Source organism: Euprymna scolopes, chromosome 23 (genome assembly GCF_053919585.1).
Source record: "Euprymna scolopes isolate OS-2025 chromosome 23, ASM5391958v1, whole genome shotgun sequence".
NCBI lineage: Eukaryota > Metazoa > Mollusca > Cephalopoda > Sepiida > Sepiolidae > Euprymna > Euprymna scolopes.
The window spans coordinates 49159021-49177587 of record NC_136504.1 but is presented as its reverse complement, the minus strand read 5'-3'; the positions used below and the strand labels follow the sequence as shown (position 1 = coordinate 49177587).

General features: G+C 34.9%; 2 protein-coding genes across 3 annotated transcripts in view; one reads left to right on the top strand and one right to left on the bottom strand.

The window, feature by feature from the left end:
• The window catches only part of LOC145245885 (methionyl-tRNA formyltransferase, mitochondrial-like), a 66978-nt gene extending 63632 nt beyond the window's left edge, over positions 1–3346 (bottom strand). The window contains exon 1 of one of the 2 annotated variants that reach the window (XM_080107609.1): positions 3259–3346. The gene's annotated coding sequence lies outside the window, so the exon portion shown is untranslated. The remainder of the gene's footprint in view (positions 1–3258) is intronic. The other variant, XM_080107608.1, reaches the window with a different exon arrangement.
• Positions 3347–3723: 377 nt separating this feature from the next.
• On the top strand, positions 3724–5503 carry LOC145245883 (Golgi resident protein GCP60-like). The gene has a single exon (XM_080107606.1). It carries the CDS (start codon positions 3843–3845, stop codon positions 5289–5291), a length of 1449 nt encoding a protein of 482 aa, XP_079963732.1. The 5' UTR covers positions 3724–3842; the 3' UTR covers positions 5292–5503.
• The last annotated feature ends 13064 nt before the right edge of the window (positions 5504–18567 follow it).

Sequence of the window (18567 nt, the reverse complement as noted above, 5' to 3'; positions counted from 1 at the left end):
CCTTCACCCTCAACTTGGAACTTTTCTACAAGGAGAGGTTGCTTTTATCGCCGATATTTTCGAAAGTCATCCCCTCTTTTGGATTGCCTAACCTTAATTTAAACCTTCGTCACTTCCTGTTTGGCGATCAACGCAACGGCAAAGACGTCATGTTTTTTTTTTTCACATTCTTTTCATCCTTCGCGGTACAGGTTCGAGCTTGCCTGCCTACTACCACTTTTTTTTTTGTTTTGTTTTGCTCAACACACACCTACAAACACCAGGCACCCAGGCTAGTAATTAATAGGGCTGTGACAACAGCATATTCTTTTACTGTTTTGTCTTTTGAGTATGTTTTTATATAGACTGATGTGGTTCTTGGTTGATTAACTGTATCTGTATCGGATATATACCAGAGAGTCAAAAGAATGAAAAGAATATTCTGTTGTCACAGTCCTAATCTATAAATATAAAAGCGAAAATGTATGTATGTATGTATGTGTGTGTGTTCGCTTTTTCTGTGTGTCTACAAAAGGCTTCTTTCAGAAAAGCGGTCGCTCGGTTCACAACTTTTTAAAACTTTTTATATCACATACAAATCGTAATATCTCACAGTTAACAACGAAGCTCGCCTGTCTATTTAATTTGGTCAATTTCGGGAAGATAAATATTCAATATTTGTAGCTCGCCGCATGTGGCTTAGTCTTTTTCCTATAACATCTTGGGGGCGAGGAAAAAAAGCGTTCATTAATTCATTAAAACGAGCACCTGCTAAATCCAACTAATTAAATAAATTCAAACGTGCTTCCGTAAGCATGTCGCGGTGGGGCAATGGTTAACATCGCACGTTTTTTTTTTTTCACAACTTTGCCTCAACGGTTCAGGTTCGATCCTCATACTTTTTTTTTTTTTAACTCCCCCCTCCCCAAACACCCGGGCAACGCCGGGTACCCCTCGCTAGTAATAATTAAAAGGCAGTCAACTAGCGTTTATACAATGATCACAACTTCCACTCGTTGGAACACTCTAGATTGTCTGATGTATTCACTAAAATTCTGTGTTTAATAGTTTTTAATTCCCTTCATTCTTTTGGCAATTCTTTGGTGGCACTGAGGTAGAGTCTTAGCAAATGAAACAAAAGGTGGTTTGAATATCCCGACCAGCAGTAATTGTCACCTCTACACTGATAATTGCACGAGCATGAAATTTTATTGTCTGTAGATGTAAAAGAATAATCATTGTTTAATTATATATATTTTTCCCCCAAAAATCTCTGGCCTTGGTGAAGGGGAGACTAAAACTTGCTGCTATGGCTTCAAATGATCTGAAATAACAGCAAGGGGAGACTTGATTCCAAATATTTCTCATATCATATCTCCCTTCTTTTGGAAATAGGATACAATTATGAATATCTCTAGGATCAAACAATCCTTATACACTGTGAAATTTACTTTATGTATGAAAACCAAAGAGGGGAGATATAAAATATGAAAAATATTCGGAATCAAGTCTCCCTTTGCTGTTATTTCAGATCATTTGAAACCATAGCAGCAAGTTTTAGTCTCCCCTCCATCAAGGCCAAAGGTTTGGTGGAAATATCGGATATTTTGTAATTCATATGCTAAACTAGGAAAACAAATGACTATAATTAAAACATTGTATGGCTGTAAAAAAGTGCCAAAAATAAGCTGAGTGAGGGATGATCCCCTTAATGTGAAACTTTAAGGGCAAATGTCACATAGTCCACTACACAATTCAGATCATTACCTTTCCAACAAGCCTTCATTTGTCAGATTCTGATCAATAGTTGCTGAGATTTGGAACTTATAAAACTGCCAAAAAAGGTGATATACATATCTATATATGGATATATCTATACTCGTAGCCAAATTGAATATTGAAATGTTCATATCTTTGGTTCTCTGGGATGAAACTACAAAAAAACTTTCAGGCTTTTTGAAGATTATAATACTATTCTTTGGTTAAAATCTTATGACAATTGGTAAAAAAGAACCTATATTTTCCAATCAATAAAATATGCCAAAATTTGTCTACATTTATATGAGGGGAGTGCAATAAGTAATGTCCCTGACCCACTTCCAGTTGTATGATCTAGCTGAAATTTTGCATGTGCAATGATTTATAGATTTATATCTCTATGGGTTATGTAGCAAATTACAGCTCTGAACTAATTGTGGTTTCTGTTTTACAGGTGTTTGAACTGAGTCAGGTGTGAATTGAAGCCTGTTGAATGTTGAGCAGTGATCCGGGTTTTTGTATTTGAAAGGACGCACACCACAGGAGACTTTTGATGAAATGAAAGAAACTTATGGTGATAATGCCCCATCATATGACCTTGTAAAACGCTGGCATCGTGAATTCAAACATGGCCGGAAGTCTGTGGAAACAGCTCCCAGACCTGGTCCCCCCCATTCTGCCATTGATGAGGCATCTGTCCGTCAAGTTGAGGCTGCCATTTTGGAAGATCGGTGCATTACTATTCGCCAAATAGCCCAAGATGTCAAGATTAGTACAGGGTCTGTAGAAACTATCATTCATGACCATTTGTATATGCATAAGGTGTCTGCCAGATGGATTCCCAGGTTGCTCACACCATTCCAGAAGCGAGAACGTGTCGAGTGCTCGAGGATGAATTTGGAGATGTGCCAAGAAGATGAGTCAAAGTTTTTCAAAAGATTGATTACACAGGATGAAACCTGGGTCCATCACTATGATCCAGAGACCAAAGGCCAGTCAATGCAGTAGAAGCACTTGGACTCACAACCTCCAAAGAAGGCAAGGGTGCAGCCCTCTGCTGGCAAGGTCATGCTCACAGTTTTCTGGGACCAGGACGGAGTAGTGATGACAGATTTCCTGGCAAAGGGTACCACAATTACAAGAGCCTATTATGCTTCACTTTTGAGGTAATTAAGGGAAGCTATCAAAATCAAGAGGCGGGGCAAGATCAGCAAAGGTACCCACCTCCTGCAGGACAACGCTCCGATCCACAACTCGCATGTCGTTGTAAAAAAAAAAAAATACCGATTTTTTAATACATTTAAAAAAAAAAATGACCTTTATGTCTAATGAGGCTCTCCGTGGGAAATCAAATAAGTAAGGGTTTCGTGTTTAACCTTGCTACACAGTGAAAGACAGGTAAATAGACAGCTCGAATAAAAGATCATATAATGAACTCTGCAACGTACATAAAAATACAAGTTACTTTAATTTTCGGTGAACATCAAAGAAACTGTCATTTAATTTAGAAATATGAAATACCTAAGTGTTACACGTGAAGCCGGGCGGGGCAGAAGTAATAACGTCGCTCGCAACAGAAGAAAAATACGAAACTACAACTATATTATTATTATTATTATTATTATTAAATGATCATATTTATCTAAAAACATTATATATATTAAATAATTTTACTTTTATGATAGTGTTTAAATATTATTTTCGTTTCGAATCGAAAATGTTCTTATTAATGTTGAATTGTTTTTTTTTCTCTAAATAAATAAAAAAAAAAGAATGAATCATTATAATTATCGCCCTATATTTTACGAAACTACGGACAATGTAAAAGATGACGTTTAACAATTTTGAAATCATGAAAATAATAAAAATTAAAGGCATTTTTCCTAATTTAATTATTATACATATTTAAATTCAATTTTTCCTAGATGAAAGCTGTTTTTGTAAGAAGATCAGCTTTGATGACGACGATGAAAAGCAAATGTTTTTACCATTCGTTTCGTATCCAATATGGCCGCGGCTGTTTTCTCTCGACTTTGACGGGAAAATAGTTTTTTTAGTTGTTGTGGATTTTTATTTATTTCGCAATCATCTGAATAGCAGCTATCATGGAAGCTAATGGCAATCCCTGGGGATTCGATCTCGATGAACTCTACCGATTATCCCTATCCTTCTTTAAAGAAAAAGAAGGTAAAGCGATGCACCTTACTTATAAAGATAAGTTAAAACTAGTCGCGTATACGAAACAAGTGGCCCATGGCAAGTACCGAACTGACGTGTTCCCTGAGGTTGGACTTTTGGACGTGGTTGGTAATGACCGGAGGTCAGCCTGGCAATCACTGGGCGATATGTCGCGAGAAAGTGCGATGGCGGAGTTTGTGAAGATGCTCGATCGCCTTTGCCCGCTTTTGAAACCATTCATTCAAGCGCATCGCACGGAACGCGACGAAAAACGACGCAAAGAGGAAGAAGAAGAGCGAATGCGACTGGAAGAAGAGGAGGTACGAAAACGGAAAGAGATGGAAGAAGCGGCTAGACTCCAACAAGAACTTGAACGACAACGCCAGTTGGTTCAAGAGATGCAGATACGGACAGCTTTGAACCAGCAGACCGCGATCCAGTTCCAGCAATACGCGGAGGCGCAAATACCGAACAACAAAGAGCAACAGGGGGAACTGATTGCCCAACTCCAGGAGCAACACTTCCAACAATATATGCAACAGGTCTACCAACAGCAGCTTCTACACCAACAGCAACAGTTCATACAGATGCAGACTCCAAAAACAGACAACGAAGAGGCGACGCCGGCCCATAACAACATCATCAACAATAACAATATCAACAACAATGACACGGGGGAGGGACCAGACGCCGTCCAAAAGGAGAAAGAGGAAACCGGGGACGCTACGCCGATTCCCCCCGAAGGAACAACGGAACCAGTAGACGAACAGGAACCGGTAGAGAAAGAGGCCGAAGAAGACGTGGACGTAGAAGATGACGAAGGGGAGCCATCGTCCGAGATTGGGGAGAATGGTGAGCTATCCGACCTTCCACCACTGGCGGCCGCTTCGATATGGACACGGAAAAATCCGCAAGAATTCAAAACGTCCCTGAAGAACGAGAAAGATTGCATCCTCCGAGTCGGTTCAGGCGAAACTGTCACTGTCAGGGTTCCAACACACGAGGACGGTTCGTGCCTTTTCTGGGAATTTGCCACGGACAGCTACGACATCGGCTTCGGTATCTTCTTCGAGTGGACCGTTGCCCCTAGCAATACGGTAAGCGTTCACATTAGCGACTCCAGCGATGAAGATGAACTCGACGAGGAAGACGACACCAGCAAAGTTGACCCCGAGCGTGGGATACCCAATCACCCCAAGTCCAACCGCCCACCATCAGATGAAATCCTCCCCGTCTACCGACGCGACTCCCACGAAGAAATCTTTTGTGGCAGTCACTCTTACCCAGGTCGCGGGGTCTACCTTCTTAAGTTTGACAATTCATATTCGTTATGGCGCTCGAAAACTCTTTATTATCGAGTCTATTACACTCGATGAACGAAAATCTAATTATACACACATAAATATATATATATATTTGCATATAGTATAAAATATACTTATCGCAAGTGATTTACGCAGAAACGTTTGTGTTTCATTACATTAAAGCAATTCGTCAGGATAACTACACAGCCTAATGGATTTTTTCGTGGAACAAAACCCAAACGTTTTTGGGTAGCTCACCTGCCATAAGCATATTTTTATACTACTACCCAGCTCTAATCATGTATTGAGCACTGAAGTAAATAGCGAAAGAAAAAAATATATATACGTAATATATTATCTTATATTATAAGTATATATATATATGAAACATATTTTATATATATGTTTTGTTGGACGGACTTGTGTTATCACGGTTGGACATGTTTAAACTAAAATTTTAAAGACTGGTTTAAACCTTTTTTTTTTCTTGGTTTAGCGTTTCTTTTATACAACAGAGGCGCGTGAAAAAGTTGATTTCCATTTGTTTTAGGAGCACAAATGAACCCAATACTTGACGTTTTATCCAAACATTAATGCAAATCAAGAAAGCACAGTAATTTTAGTTATCCTCAAGTTTCGCGTGTTTTTTTTTTTTTTTTTTTTTTAAATTTATTCCCGGCTTTTGTTAACCGTTGTTTTACAATGAATTCCCTGATGAAGCCGTTTTTTGATTAATGTTTACAAAAAATACCCGGTAAATTCTTAACTTTAACTGCAACTCAACACCCACCTTTAAATTGACAACTTGAAGAGATTTTCCTGTCTGTTGAAAACGAATCTCACATTCAAATTAGGGACAGACAAGTAATTTTCTGGATATTAAAACATTTTTTCTAATGGTATTACTTGATGAATGTCGGTGACTGTCGCCATTCTTAGCATGAGGAAGAGGTGTTTTGTAACACGCATGCGCATTAGTACTTAGCCATCAGCGAAAACCTAAGGAATTATATTGGGTAATAAGTCTTAATATTCAGAAAACTACTTGCTTTCCCAAATTTAAATGATATTCGTTTTCAGCATACCCGCAAACGTCTAAAGTCATCAATTTAACGGTTAATTTTGAATTGCAGTTAAGTTTTTAATATTTTGAAAACCCAGCCAAGTCCATTTGCTTATTTTTAAACATTAATCAGAAGGGACTTTTCCAGGGAATTATCATGTGAAACAAAATTGTCAGCAGAAACAGGAAGTAAAACAAACACGCGGAACTTGGAGATAATTAACTTTATAGAATCACTTTCGTCTTTAATCGTTTTCTTTTTTTTTTTACTCTAACATAAACAGTTTGGAGCCGGGGGTAATTCTAAAAAAGAAAAACACGGAATTACATTCCAATTGGTAGTTTAAAGTCTTAAAAACCACTTTCAGTAAACAAAACTGATATTTTATCTTTAAATCTGTTATTATTTAAAAAAACAAAAACGTTGATTTTACTATCATGATCCTTTGAAATTTGAAAGTAATTTTGAAGCCTTTAAACTGACAAGAAAGTTATTTCTTTGTTTGAAGTCAAGTATTATGGCTCGTTTGTGTTTTTTCTAACCCAACGGAGAATATTGGTATTTTCTCATGAGCGCCCTTCCTTGTATTAAAGAATCGGTTTAGCTGTTAAAGTTGATATTTGAACAGAAATATTTGGGGGTTTATCTCTTCTGGTTAAACGATACAGTGCTTGTACAGAGCGACGCCCATGGCTGCTAATATTGACTCGGTAAAATCCGTTAATGAGTTTAACTATAGCTGGTAGGAAACAAAATGAAACCCACAGGTAAAAAAGGTAAATTTTTATTTACTTTCAACAATCATCTTTAAAATGACTTTTTAGGTTTTCGGGTATGCTGAAAACGAATATCGCGTTTAAATTTTCCGCAAACAAATAGTTTTCTAGATATTAAGCAATGTAATTCTTTATGTTAGCACTGGTGCGGAGTGGTGTGGTTGGTGCGCCTGCGCCGGTGCGGGTGCGCGCCAAAAATATGCGTACGCTTACGCGTACGAAATTGATCACCAGTGATAGCATAAGGAATTACATTGTTTAATATCCGGAAAACTACTTGTTTGCGGCAAATTTAAATGCGATGTTCATTTTCAGCATAGCCGAAAACCTAGGTAGGTCGTTATTTTCAAGGTGATTAAGATAGAAAGTAAGTAAGTAAAAAAAAAAAAAAAATGTATTTAAAAAAAAAACTTTTTATTTTTGTAAATTATTTCTTTTGGTTATCTTTCAGATGCAAGGTTCCTTGTTTACTTGCGATTGTAACGATGTAAGATTCCGTTGTACGGAAGACCAAATCGGCCATAATTTAAATATTTAAATTGATATACTGTTTAAATGATAATATACGTCTACGATGTTTTTATTGGCGCTTTTCTTCGTATTTTTTAATAACATTTTTTGCACCATTTACAAGGTTTTTTTTACAAATATTTTTTTTAATACTGTAATAGTAAAATTATTTTAGTAAAATTCTATATTGGATACGTTTTTTTATGAAGTTTAAGTAAAAAAAAGTTCACTTTTTTATTATTAAAAATACATTTCATGAAAACACTCATTATAAAATGTTCACGTTGTTTAATTAAAAGTTCTTAATTATAATCTAATAGTTTTATAATTTTGTTATTTTGTTACAAATTTCTAATTGAAGATTATTTTAATTTTAACGGTAATTTGGTTTTCATTATAAATTCCGTCATGTTAAAGGCTTGAAAATCACTTTAAATCAATTTTAATATTAAAAAAAAAAGAGAAATCAACAGAAAACAAATCTCGTGTGAAAACATTACGAGATACTTTTTCCGTATAATTAATAAATGTATCTTTATTTTACTATTACAGTATTAAAAAAAATTATTTTAAAAAGAACTTGTAAATGGTGCAAAAAAATGTTATTAAAAATACGAAGAAAAGCGCCAATAAAAACATCATAGACATTTTGGCCGATTTGGTCTTCCGTACAACGGAATCTTACATCGTTAAAACCGCAAGTAAACAATGAACCTTGCATCTGAAAGATAACCTTTCTTTTATTTATTTTTGGGTTTGTTTTTATTGTACTTATTGTTTTCGGGTGTTTGGTACTTCTGCAGTTTAAAGCCCGTTTTTCCGTGAGTCTCTCTCTGCAACGGCACGCCCGCTCAGCAGCGGACGACGGAAACCGCCGGATTATACCGAGCGAACGGAAGTCAATATATATATATATATATATAATAATAATAATAATAATAAAAAAACTATCGTAATAATTTCACTTGTTTTATTTATTTTATGGCAACTTTTTTTTTTTTTTTGGTAAGTTTCGTTTCGGGTTTGTATTACTGTACACATAGATTCGAAAAAGTTGTCAAAAAACAAATATATAACAAATAAATGTTATCAAAGGCAAGATAAGTTACTTTTTTTTACCTAACTGGATATATTTTTCGTGTTTTTATTCAATGTAACATGTTTATTCAGCTCGAAAACCATACAGTGTTTACCGATGTATTGGAACATTCAAGATGGAGTCTGATTCTCTCTTTAACACGGTAAGTTTGGGAAAAGATGTTATAAATAAAAAACCGGATGAAATACTGTTAAAAACTCGCTCAATACATGTTACTGTGACATAGGTTGACATATATTCGGCGGGTTTTTAATAGTATTTTGTATAGTTTTTTTTATTTATAACACCTTTTTCCAAACTTACGGTGTTAAAGAGGGTGTGAGACGCCATCTTGAATTTTCAAATACATCGGTAAACACTGTATGTTTTTCGAGCTGAATAAATATGTTACATTGAATAAAAACACGAAAAATATATCCAGTTTGGCAGAAAAGTAACTTATCTTGCCTTTGATAACATTTATTTGTTATATATTTGTTTTTTTGACAACTTTTTCGAATCTGTGTACAGTAATACAAACCCGTTGTCATTTAAAAGAATTGTGGAGGTGGACGGACCTAATCTAAGAAATACAATTTTTTTGTTTTGTTTTTGTTTGTATATGGCAACAGGCAACACCTGTATGGAAAGTTATTTTGGAATTTATTTTACGACCTGCCCTAGCGTAGTATAATCCCCCCAACATCCGATGTTAAGCACAATTTTTTAAATAAACACCCTCAAACCTTCTCATGTTAAGAGCGGCTTTCGAGGTTTATTCCAAAAGCCGTTCTTAATATGGGGAAGTTGGGTGTTTATACTACGCTGGCGCATACTCTGCCCTTTATTTTATTTTCCTTTTAAACTCTTTCCTTTTTTTTTTTTTTTTCCTTTCTTTCAATTGTTACCGTCTACTCACTCTGTATAATTCGGCTGTTTCCGTCGTTCGCCGGGCGTTGCCGAACGAGACTCACAGAAAAACGGGCTTTAAACTGCAGAAATACTGTTTTATTTATTTTTGTTTTAGTCCCGCTGACATTTTATTTATTTATTATAGATTTTACATTTGTATTTTTTTTTTTTTTTTTTACAAAACAAACTATTCACGTGGCTGAAAATGTTGGTTATCTTGAACTTTTCAGCTTCACTATTGTTTTCATTGAAAGAACCTTAACCAAATAGTTCTGGTTTTGTAATAATTCGGTTCAATTAATAATTTAATCATATGTAATTATACAACATAAGGTCCTAGTGCACTTATTGATCCGTGCTGAAATAATAACGTTATTTAAGAAGCCATTCTTAACATGAGGGGGGAGGGTGTTTTGTACCTGTTCTATACTTTAACAAAAAAACATATCATAAAACTTTAATTAAATTTGGAAATATGATTTAAAAAATAGCGCGGATCAGTAAGTGCACTAGCACCCAACATAATTATGGTGATTCCTAATTAAATTATTAATTGAACTAAATTATTACAAAACTAAATTTTGTGTTTATACGCTTATATTACCGAGCTAATTTTAAATAGTATTTTCAAGTTTCACGATTTTTTTTTTATGAAATTATTAGGTGAAAGTAGTTATAAAACATCCACCCCTTCCCATGTTAAGAATGGCTTTCAAAATGACATTATTTCAGCACGGTAACATAAGTGCGTAAGTGCCCTAATGTTTCAACAGCGGACATCTTGAAGCTGAAACGTTCAAGATAACCAAATAATAACGCTAGAAAACTAAAGACAATAGAAAGAAAAAAAAAACAACAACAGAACTATGTAAATAAATCGGGAAATGTTATTTCGTTTTCCGTTTCACAAACTCTTGTTTCATTTTGTGTTGTCGCCTTTCAGGTGTTGTAACTTGTTACCGGATTTTACCGAGACGTAATCATTAGTCATGGGGGAGGGGGAGCTGATCCGTACAAGCACCAGCTATATTATTCTTGGTTTGATAAAACAGTTTTGTCATTTAAGTTGGTTTAACTGTATTTTTGTTTCCCATGTACAAATATTAATTATTATTTTATTTATTTATTTATTTTTTTGGTCAGTTATACATTTAAGCTTTCCTAAAACGTTTCTATTTGTCAGTTTATTTATTTTTATTAATTATTTTTTAAAGCAAGTCTTGTATTATTGTCATTTATTGGAAACACATTGTCTGCGATGCCATAGACGTGGCAAATAGGACTATGTGCCTTTTTTCTTTCATTAAAAGAGACGAGAAACAAATGCTAAATTGACCTTTTCATTTCTGTGACTTCGAATACATTGTGTGTGTGTGTGTGTGTGTGTGTGTGTGTGTGTGTGTGTGAGAGAGAGAGAGAGGAATTTGAAAACATGAAAATCTCAGACAAAATGAAATGTTTAGTATAGAAACCAAGCGTATAAGCAGACCAGGAGATGATAAAATAAAAAAAAGATATTTTGGTGGCAAAGGAGATAATAAGATTTCAACAAATAATTTCTTCTTAGAAACAGACTAGTTGACATAGTGAAACAGAGCTCAGTGGCTGAGCATTCGATTACAGATCGAATGTTTCAGCCCGGGTGTACTTCACCATTGTATTTTAATTTTTTACTAATTAATTCAATTTACTATTTAAAAAAAAAAAAAAAGTTACCGTTTAAAATTGCCGCAAATCATTTATTCGTTTGCATATTTGAAAACTAAACATTAATCAGAAGTGACATTTCCTGGGCATGCATCGTCAAACCCAAATATCAGCTGACATGACATTTCTGTTCGAATGAACTTTGACTTAGAGATGTCTTGTTGTCGTGCATATCCACTATTCCATATCCTAAATATTTCATGTATCTTATAACACTAGCAGGGTTACATGGCGTTGCCCGGCTGTATGGAAGGAACCTGGAGGGGGGGGTTAAAAGTGGTAGTAGCATGGGGAGAGGGGGGAATCAAAACAACAGCAGACAGTGATAGCATAAGGAATTACATTGCTTAATATCCGGAAAACTACTTGTTTGCGGCAAATTTAAATGCGATGTTCATTTTCAGCATAGCCGAAAACGTACTTAGGTTTTTATTTTCAGGGTGATTGTCTATATATATATATATATATATATATATATAAAAGCAAAAATGTATGTATGTGTGTTCGCTTTTTCTGTATGTCTACAAAAGGCTTTTTTGGCCGTCATTCTCGGTTGGTTCGCTCCTTAAAACTTTTTATATGCTGTCTAAATAATAATATTTACGACTAAGGAACTTGGATCGCAGCTATCTTTAATATACCCGACTTTCACAAGCTATTTTCAAGATATGTTTTGGTCACCGCATAGCGGGGAAAACAGAAACTGGCTTCCAGCGCAAAACTAGGTCAAACATCACGCAACTTGACGTTGTCGCACCTGCTGATTTCGGTTTATAAACGTCAACTTAACACACTTATCAATTCATCTGGTCCCGTGGTCGAGATGGTTAGGTGGCAGGGTTTTTTTTTTTTTTCATTTCCTTTCCACCTTCGTGTCAAAGGTTCGGGGTTCAAGCCTACCTTTCTACTAAAACTTTTTTTTTTTTTCTTTTACACCTCCAAACACCTGGCCAACATTTTTTTTTTTTTTTCGTCCCTCTCCCACCAGCACACACCTCCACCCCCCCCCAGGCAACGCCGGGTACCCCCGCTAGTCAAGATAGAAAGTAAAGAAAGGTGAAGAGAAGTGTTGTTAAAAAAACAAGTGGTAGTAAACAGGCAGGCTCGAACTCCTAACGCGAAAGAGAAATAAAAACTGTCTTAGCCGATGCCTCCATCACGCAGCTGGAAGTTGCGAGTATTGAATTTAAGCATAATCAATCAAAAGAAGACAATGACTTGCGAAAATGTCGATGAAAAAAGCGACCCCTCCTTGTAAAAAAAAAAAAAAAAATGGCCGAGTTGAGAGTGAAGGAATGAATGTTTTCGGCTAATTTTTAGACATTTGTCATCCGAAGGATCGAGCTTAAAAATGATACCGGTCTCGTCAGGATCCGTCGCGTGTCGAAAGTTTTTGCGAAACATACAAGTACACACACACACACATATACACATTTTGCTTTTTATATATTAGACTAGTGGGGGTGCCCAACATTGCCCGGGTGTTTGGAGGTGTGTTGAGGAAAAAAAAAAAAAAATGGTAGTAGGCAGGCAGATTCGAACCCATGACGCGAAGACGGAAAAGAAAGTGAAAGAAAACCTGACATGTTACCTATGACGCGACAGGAAGTGAAAAGCGTTCAGATTTAGCGATGTCAATCAAAAATTTGATTTGCAGAAATGGAAGACAATGAGTTTTAAGTTAAGAATCACGCGGCACTAAAATGAATGTTGCTTTTATAGCTGGCTGAAGGCCAGTTCTTCCCGATTTCTGCTCGTTTTATTTATTTGTTTCCCCACGATGTTGGGGAAAACCAGCCCCCCCCCCCCGAAGGGGAACTCTGGCAGTGTCCAAATGAATAGCAATTGTCTGATATTAAGAGTTTCCCCCACATTGATCAAAGCTGATTGCATTTCTTGACGTCTGCCCAAGGGGGCCAGGCGTTGTGACTTCGTTTTGATCAGTTTCGGTTTTATACGAAAAAGACAAACACCGAGAACTAAGGATTTTTTAAAACCTCGATCAAAATAAAGATAGACAACGTCTGTTTTTGAATCTGAGATATTACAATCTAAGGAGTATAAGTAAAGTTCTTCAAAATCGTAACTGGCAAAAAAAAAAGGCAGGCAGGCTTGAACCCGTACCACGAAGGAGGAAAAGAATGTGAAAAAAATGTGACGTTTTTTGACGTTTTGTCCATCACCAAACCAGAAGTGGCAAAGGTTTAAATTAAGGCTAGTCAATCGAAAAGAGGGGATGACTTTCAAAAATATCAGTGAAAAAAGCGACCCCGCCCCCCTCCTTGTAGAAAAGTGCCCAGTTCAGGGTGAAGGAATTAATGTTTTTAGCCAATTTTTCAATATTTGTTGTCCGAGGTGTTGAGCTTCAAAATGATACAATCTCGTGAAAGTCCATCGCCTCTGTCGAAAGTTTTAGGCAAACATGCATGCATACATACATTTAAACAAATAGGTGAGATTTATATTATAGACTAGCGGTTGCGCCGCATGGGCACACACAACGCCGAGTCAAACACAAAATCAAGTACACAACATCGTCTTACCATCAACGCTTATTTTGTGAACTCACAACACAGAGGTAATTTATGTCTGGCAGTGTTCTTAGATATGTTTTATGTAAAAATTCGTCCAATAAGTATAAAAAAAAAAATCATAAAACTAGTCTATCTTTCTTATAGATCAAAAAGAATTTTTACAAGGAAATGTTTTAGGTTACACCATCAAGGGAGATAATAAAATCTTAAATAATTTTTTCTTAGTAAAAGAAAATCAGATTTGTTGACATATGGAAACAGCTCAGTGGGAGAGCATTCGATTACAGATCGAATGATCCTGTGTTCAAGCCTGGGTGTAGCTCGCCATTGTATTTTAATTTTTTCTTATGAATTCAATTTATGACAAAAGAAGAGGTACCATTTAAAATTGCTGCAAATCATTTCCTCATTTGCATATTTTAAAACTAAACTAAGTAAGTTGCCAGAGCATTCATCATCAAACCCAAATATCAGCTGACATGATATTGTAAACAAACACAGACGGAATTTGAACTACATAATCATTATTATTTATTTATATATCTTTTCTTTCTTTTTTTTTTTTTTGTAAATTAGTCCACCGGGCAAATTATTTCTTGTAATATATAATATTCAATAGATTATTGATTCTATAATAATACATATGCAATCTGTATAAATTAAAATATCATGTTTAAGCATATTACGACCAAGCTATGCCGGGCGTCCAGCTAGTGTATATATATATATATATATATATATATATATATATATATATATGTATGACCATAATATAGGAATTTTGACCTCTCCCCCGTTACAAATAATAACAGTAAAACCTTGTAAAATAAAATTATAAAATTGATTTATTATAATTTTTTCGGTATTCTCAAGAAAAATGATTCTAATTTTTTTATTTTTTTTTTTTTAATTCTCCGTAAAACCGGTGAATTTAAAAAAATTTCCCCAAAATTAAAAACGAAATATTGGAACCCCCCCCCACACACACACACATATATATATGTGAAAAATGTTATGCGATATGTCGAAAGATACCAAAGCAATAAAAATAAAAAAACATTCACTGCAGTTATTTAATGACTCTTGGTCGTCCGTGAACTAATTTTTTTTTTTTTTTTTTTTTCCGACCACTTTACAATTACAATATTTTATTTATCAATTCATGGTTTTGAGTAATTAACCAATTTACCGACGATTCCCCTGAAGAGAGTCGGTTGAAAAGCGCTTCGGGAATATCAAATCTGTTTTTTTCCCTTTTTATTTTTATTTTTTTTTTTTTGCTCTGGTATCTTTCGACATATCATATAACATTTTTCCCATATCATCCGTTTTTATTCAATTGTGGGACACCACATTATGCTCTTCATATATATATATATATATATATATATACTAGCATGGGTGCCCGGGTGTTTCGAGGTGTATGCTGAGCCAAAAAAAAAAAAAAGGGTCAATTTTTTTAACCCCTTAACATTCATTTATTGTTTTAGGCTCAAATCCAGTTATTAAGTTAGATCCATGTTCAAGGAACCTATATCTAAAATTTCAAATGTATAGACCCAAAATTGTTGGAGAAGTTTGGTAAAGTTCTCAAAGGTCAAATTGTTGAACTTTGACCTCTTAGCAGGCAAATTTCTGGCCGAAAACCGATCACATAGATTTTCCCAAATCTCAGTACCCTGTATATCTAATTTCGAGTCTGTAGACTAAAAGTTGACAGAGTTATTGCGTAGGGAAATGTACACAGACAGACACACAGACATGTTCACTTTTATAGATATATTGATGAAAACAATACGATTTTTAAAATTCTCTTAAAAATCAAATAATTGATCGATTTCATTAAGTTTTTTTACAGACTTATTTTGAAAAAGGTTGAACTATATATAAACTGAAACAAAATAATATTAAACAAAAATCTTGTATTTTGGCCCCCTCCCCTCCCCAACATGCGATCTTAGACTTTTCGGGGGGAATTCACAGTTTATTTTTTTTTACATATTAAGATATACTGGAATGATGAAAATACATTTAATTTTGGATGACAAACGTTTCCAATTTATATAATTTTTCTCGACTTTTTGAAAAAAAGGAATTGGAAAATCTGTGAAAATTATTTAAGTTTTAGGAAATTTAACAAAACTTATTTAATGTTTACATTTGACAGTTTTTACCTGCGTAATTTCAAACGATTTCCACGATTTTTTTTTTTTTTTTTTAATGATTGAATTTTTCAAGGTCGTGAAAAAAAAAATTGAAGATTCAATCTTAAAACTTAGGAATAAACAGATAATCTTACTGTTAATAATAAAAAAAAATGTAAATCTCTGGCGTTTTTGATTAGTGAATAATTAAAAAATATATATAGAAATCAAATGTAAATAATTTTTTCTACGGAAAGCCAATGATCTTTTCACACATCGTTGATAAAACTTGTAATGTTACTCATTTCTTTTGTCAGAACAAACATATAATTTCTAAACCAAGTAACTGAAACAATTATGATTTAAGAGTTAATGAAATTTCTTTGTGCACAGCCTGTTAATATTAAATAAAAATGTGACTTTTAATTTATAAGTCTATACAAAAATTTTGAATTGAAAATAAGTTTCCAAAAGTTAATTTAAGGATTTAGTTAAGACTTAAAAAAAGCTCAGTTTTAGGAATAAAAAAATTGATATTTCTTAGAATAAAGAGGAATTTAATAAAAAAAATTCTGCAACCTTAAAATCAAATTTCATTGGTTTTATGGAGTGTAAGATAGTGTTTATATGCGATTTAAACCCTGATCCTTCCTCTTCAATATAGAGTAAAAATTATGGTGAATTAATTTCATTTTACTAATTTGTGGTCCCCGATTTATCAGAGAGGTTACCTATGTTTTCAGTGGCATCCATGCGTCCGTCTATGCATGCGTTCGTCCGTTAGTTCGGCCGATTGCCAGATAACCGTCCATTAGTTTTTCCTGAAATTTTGCCACAAATAGTATTTCATTAAATAGATGTGCACAGTAAAAAAAAATCTTTTTGCAAAAATTCCTGTTGCATCCCCAGGAGAAAGGGGTCAAAAATGGCCAAAAATGACACATTTTGCTCCATAACTTTTGATCCATCCATTAGATTTTTCTGAAACTTGGCCAAAATGTGGAGCCCATTGTTCTTAATATAAATCCAGTATGGGTGACCCCGGCAAAATTCTTTCAGTGCTAAAAACACCCGTTTTTGTGGCTCTTTTTTCATATTTCTCAACAAAAACTTGATATGTCTGACTATATAGTGGTTTTTCATGGTGGCCAACTCAAATATTCATGTGTTAAGGCCTGAAACTGCACTGTTTTCCATTTACACTGGGATTCAGCGCCCCCAGGGGCTCAAAAGAGGTCAAAAATGCCCCAAAATGGTCGAAAATGACACTTTGCCCCATAGCGTTTGATTCATCCATTAGATTTTCCTGAAACTTGGCCAAAATGTGAAGGCCATTGTTCATAATATAAATTCAGTATGAGTGACCCTGACAAAATTCTGGTTTGCATCCGTCTGGGACTTTTAGGGCTAAAAAAACATGCCTTTTTGGAGCTCTTTTTTCATATTACTCAAAAACTTGATATGAATGTTAATATAGTAGTTTCCCATGGTGCTGAATTCAAATATACATGTCTTAAGGCATGAAACTGCACCGTTTTTCCATTTTCACTTGGATTTGGCGTTCCCAGAAACTCAAAAAAGTCACAAATGCCCTAAAATTGCAAAAAATAACACGTTTTACCCCATAACTTTTGCCCCATCCATTAGATTTTTCTGAAACTTGGTGAAAATGTGAAGGCAACGTTAGCTCTTCACACTTCTCACATTCATTATTTCTTCACTATTTTTGTGGCGTCATCTCACATGCAGCACCAGAGGGGAACCACGCATGCACGGCTTGTTACTTGTATTTTTATGAGTGTCGAAAATTAGTGTCATATATCGTTATTGGCAGAACTCGGATACAAGTATAGATTTTGCTCATTGGGACTGAACCAGCCCCAGCTGAAAAGTGTTTTAGGTGAGCCACGAGGTGCATCTTTGTGCCGCACACACTTCATATATCACCATTCGCTGTGGCAAACATGTGCTTGACATGTAAACTCAGGAAGGCATCTTGCAACTACACCATTACGTGGAGTATGGCTTTGTTGCCTACCCACTAGGTCAGTTTATTCGAGGGTGTATCTCTCCTGGTAAATTAAACGTGCCCCCCCCCCAGATACCAACCTGGAAATTTCTATGATTCGGCGTAAAAAAAAAAATATATATATGCAGGGTGAGCCAAAAATAGGTTGACAGGTTAGGGTTATAATTATAATTTCCGCGTTCGCTTATTGAAAAGTAAAAAAAAAAAAAAAAAAAATCCCCCCATCCCAAAAAAAACGCATTTTACATAAAAAATATATTCCCTTATTTTTATTTAAATCTTTCCTTAATATTTAAAATCCATGAATAAAACAAGCAACTCTTATTGTGTATGTTTATTTACAAATGACACGTGTGTTGGCAGTCAACAGATGTCGATTGAAATGTGTCCTGTTTGAGTCTCTCTGCTTCTGGGATCCTTATTCCATATTTCGTCCACTAACTACAAGTCTAAGTGGCGACAACCCTTCCCTCTCTAAAAACACCTCTTAATCTTGTCTTTGTTGCAATTTGACACAAAAGAAACTTTAATGCTTTTAGTTCACTACAGTAGGGGCTTAGCTCCTATTTAAAATAATAGAGCAGTGAGTTGGGA

Coding starts and splice junctions, on each gene's coding strand:
- LOC145245883 (XM_080107606.1), top strand. CDS start 3,843: ATGGAAGCTAATGGCAATCCCTGGGGATTCGATCTCGATGAACTCTAC.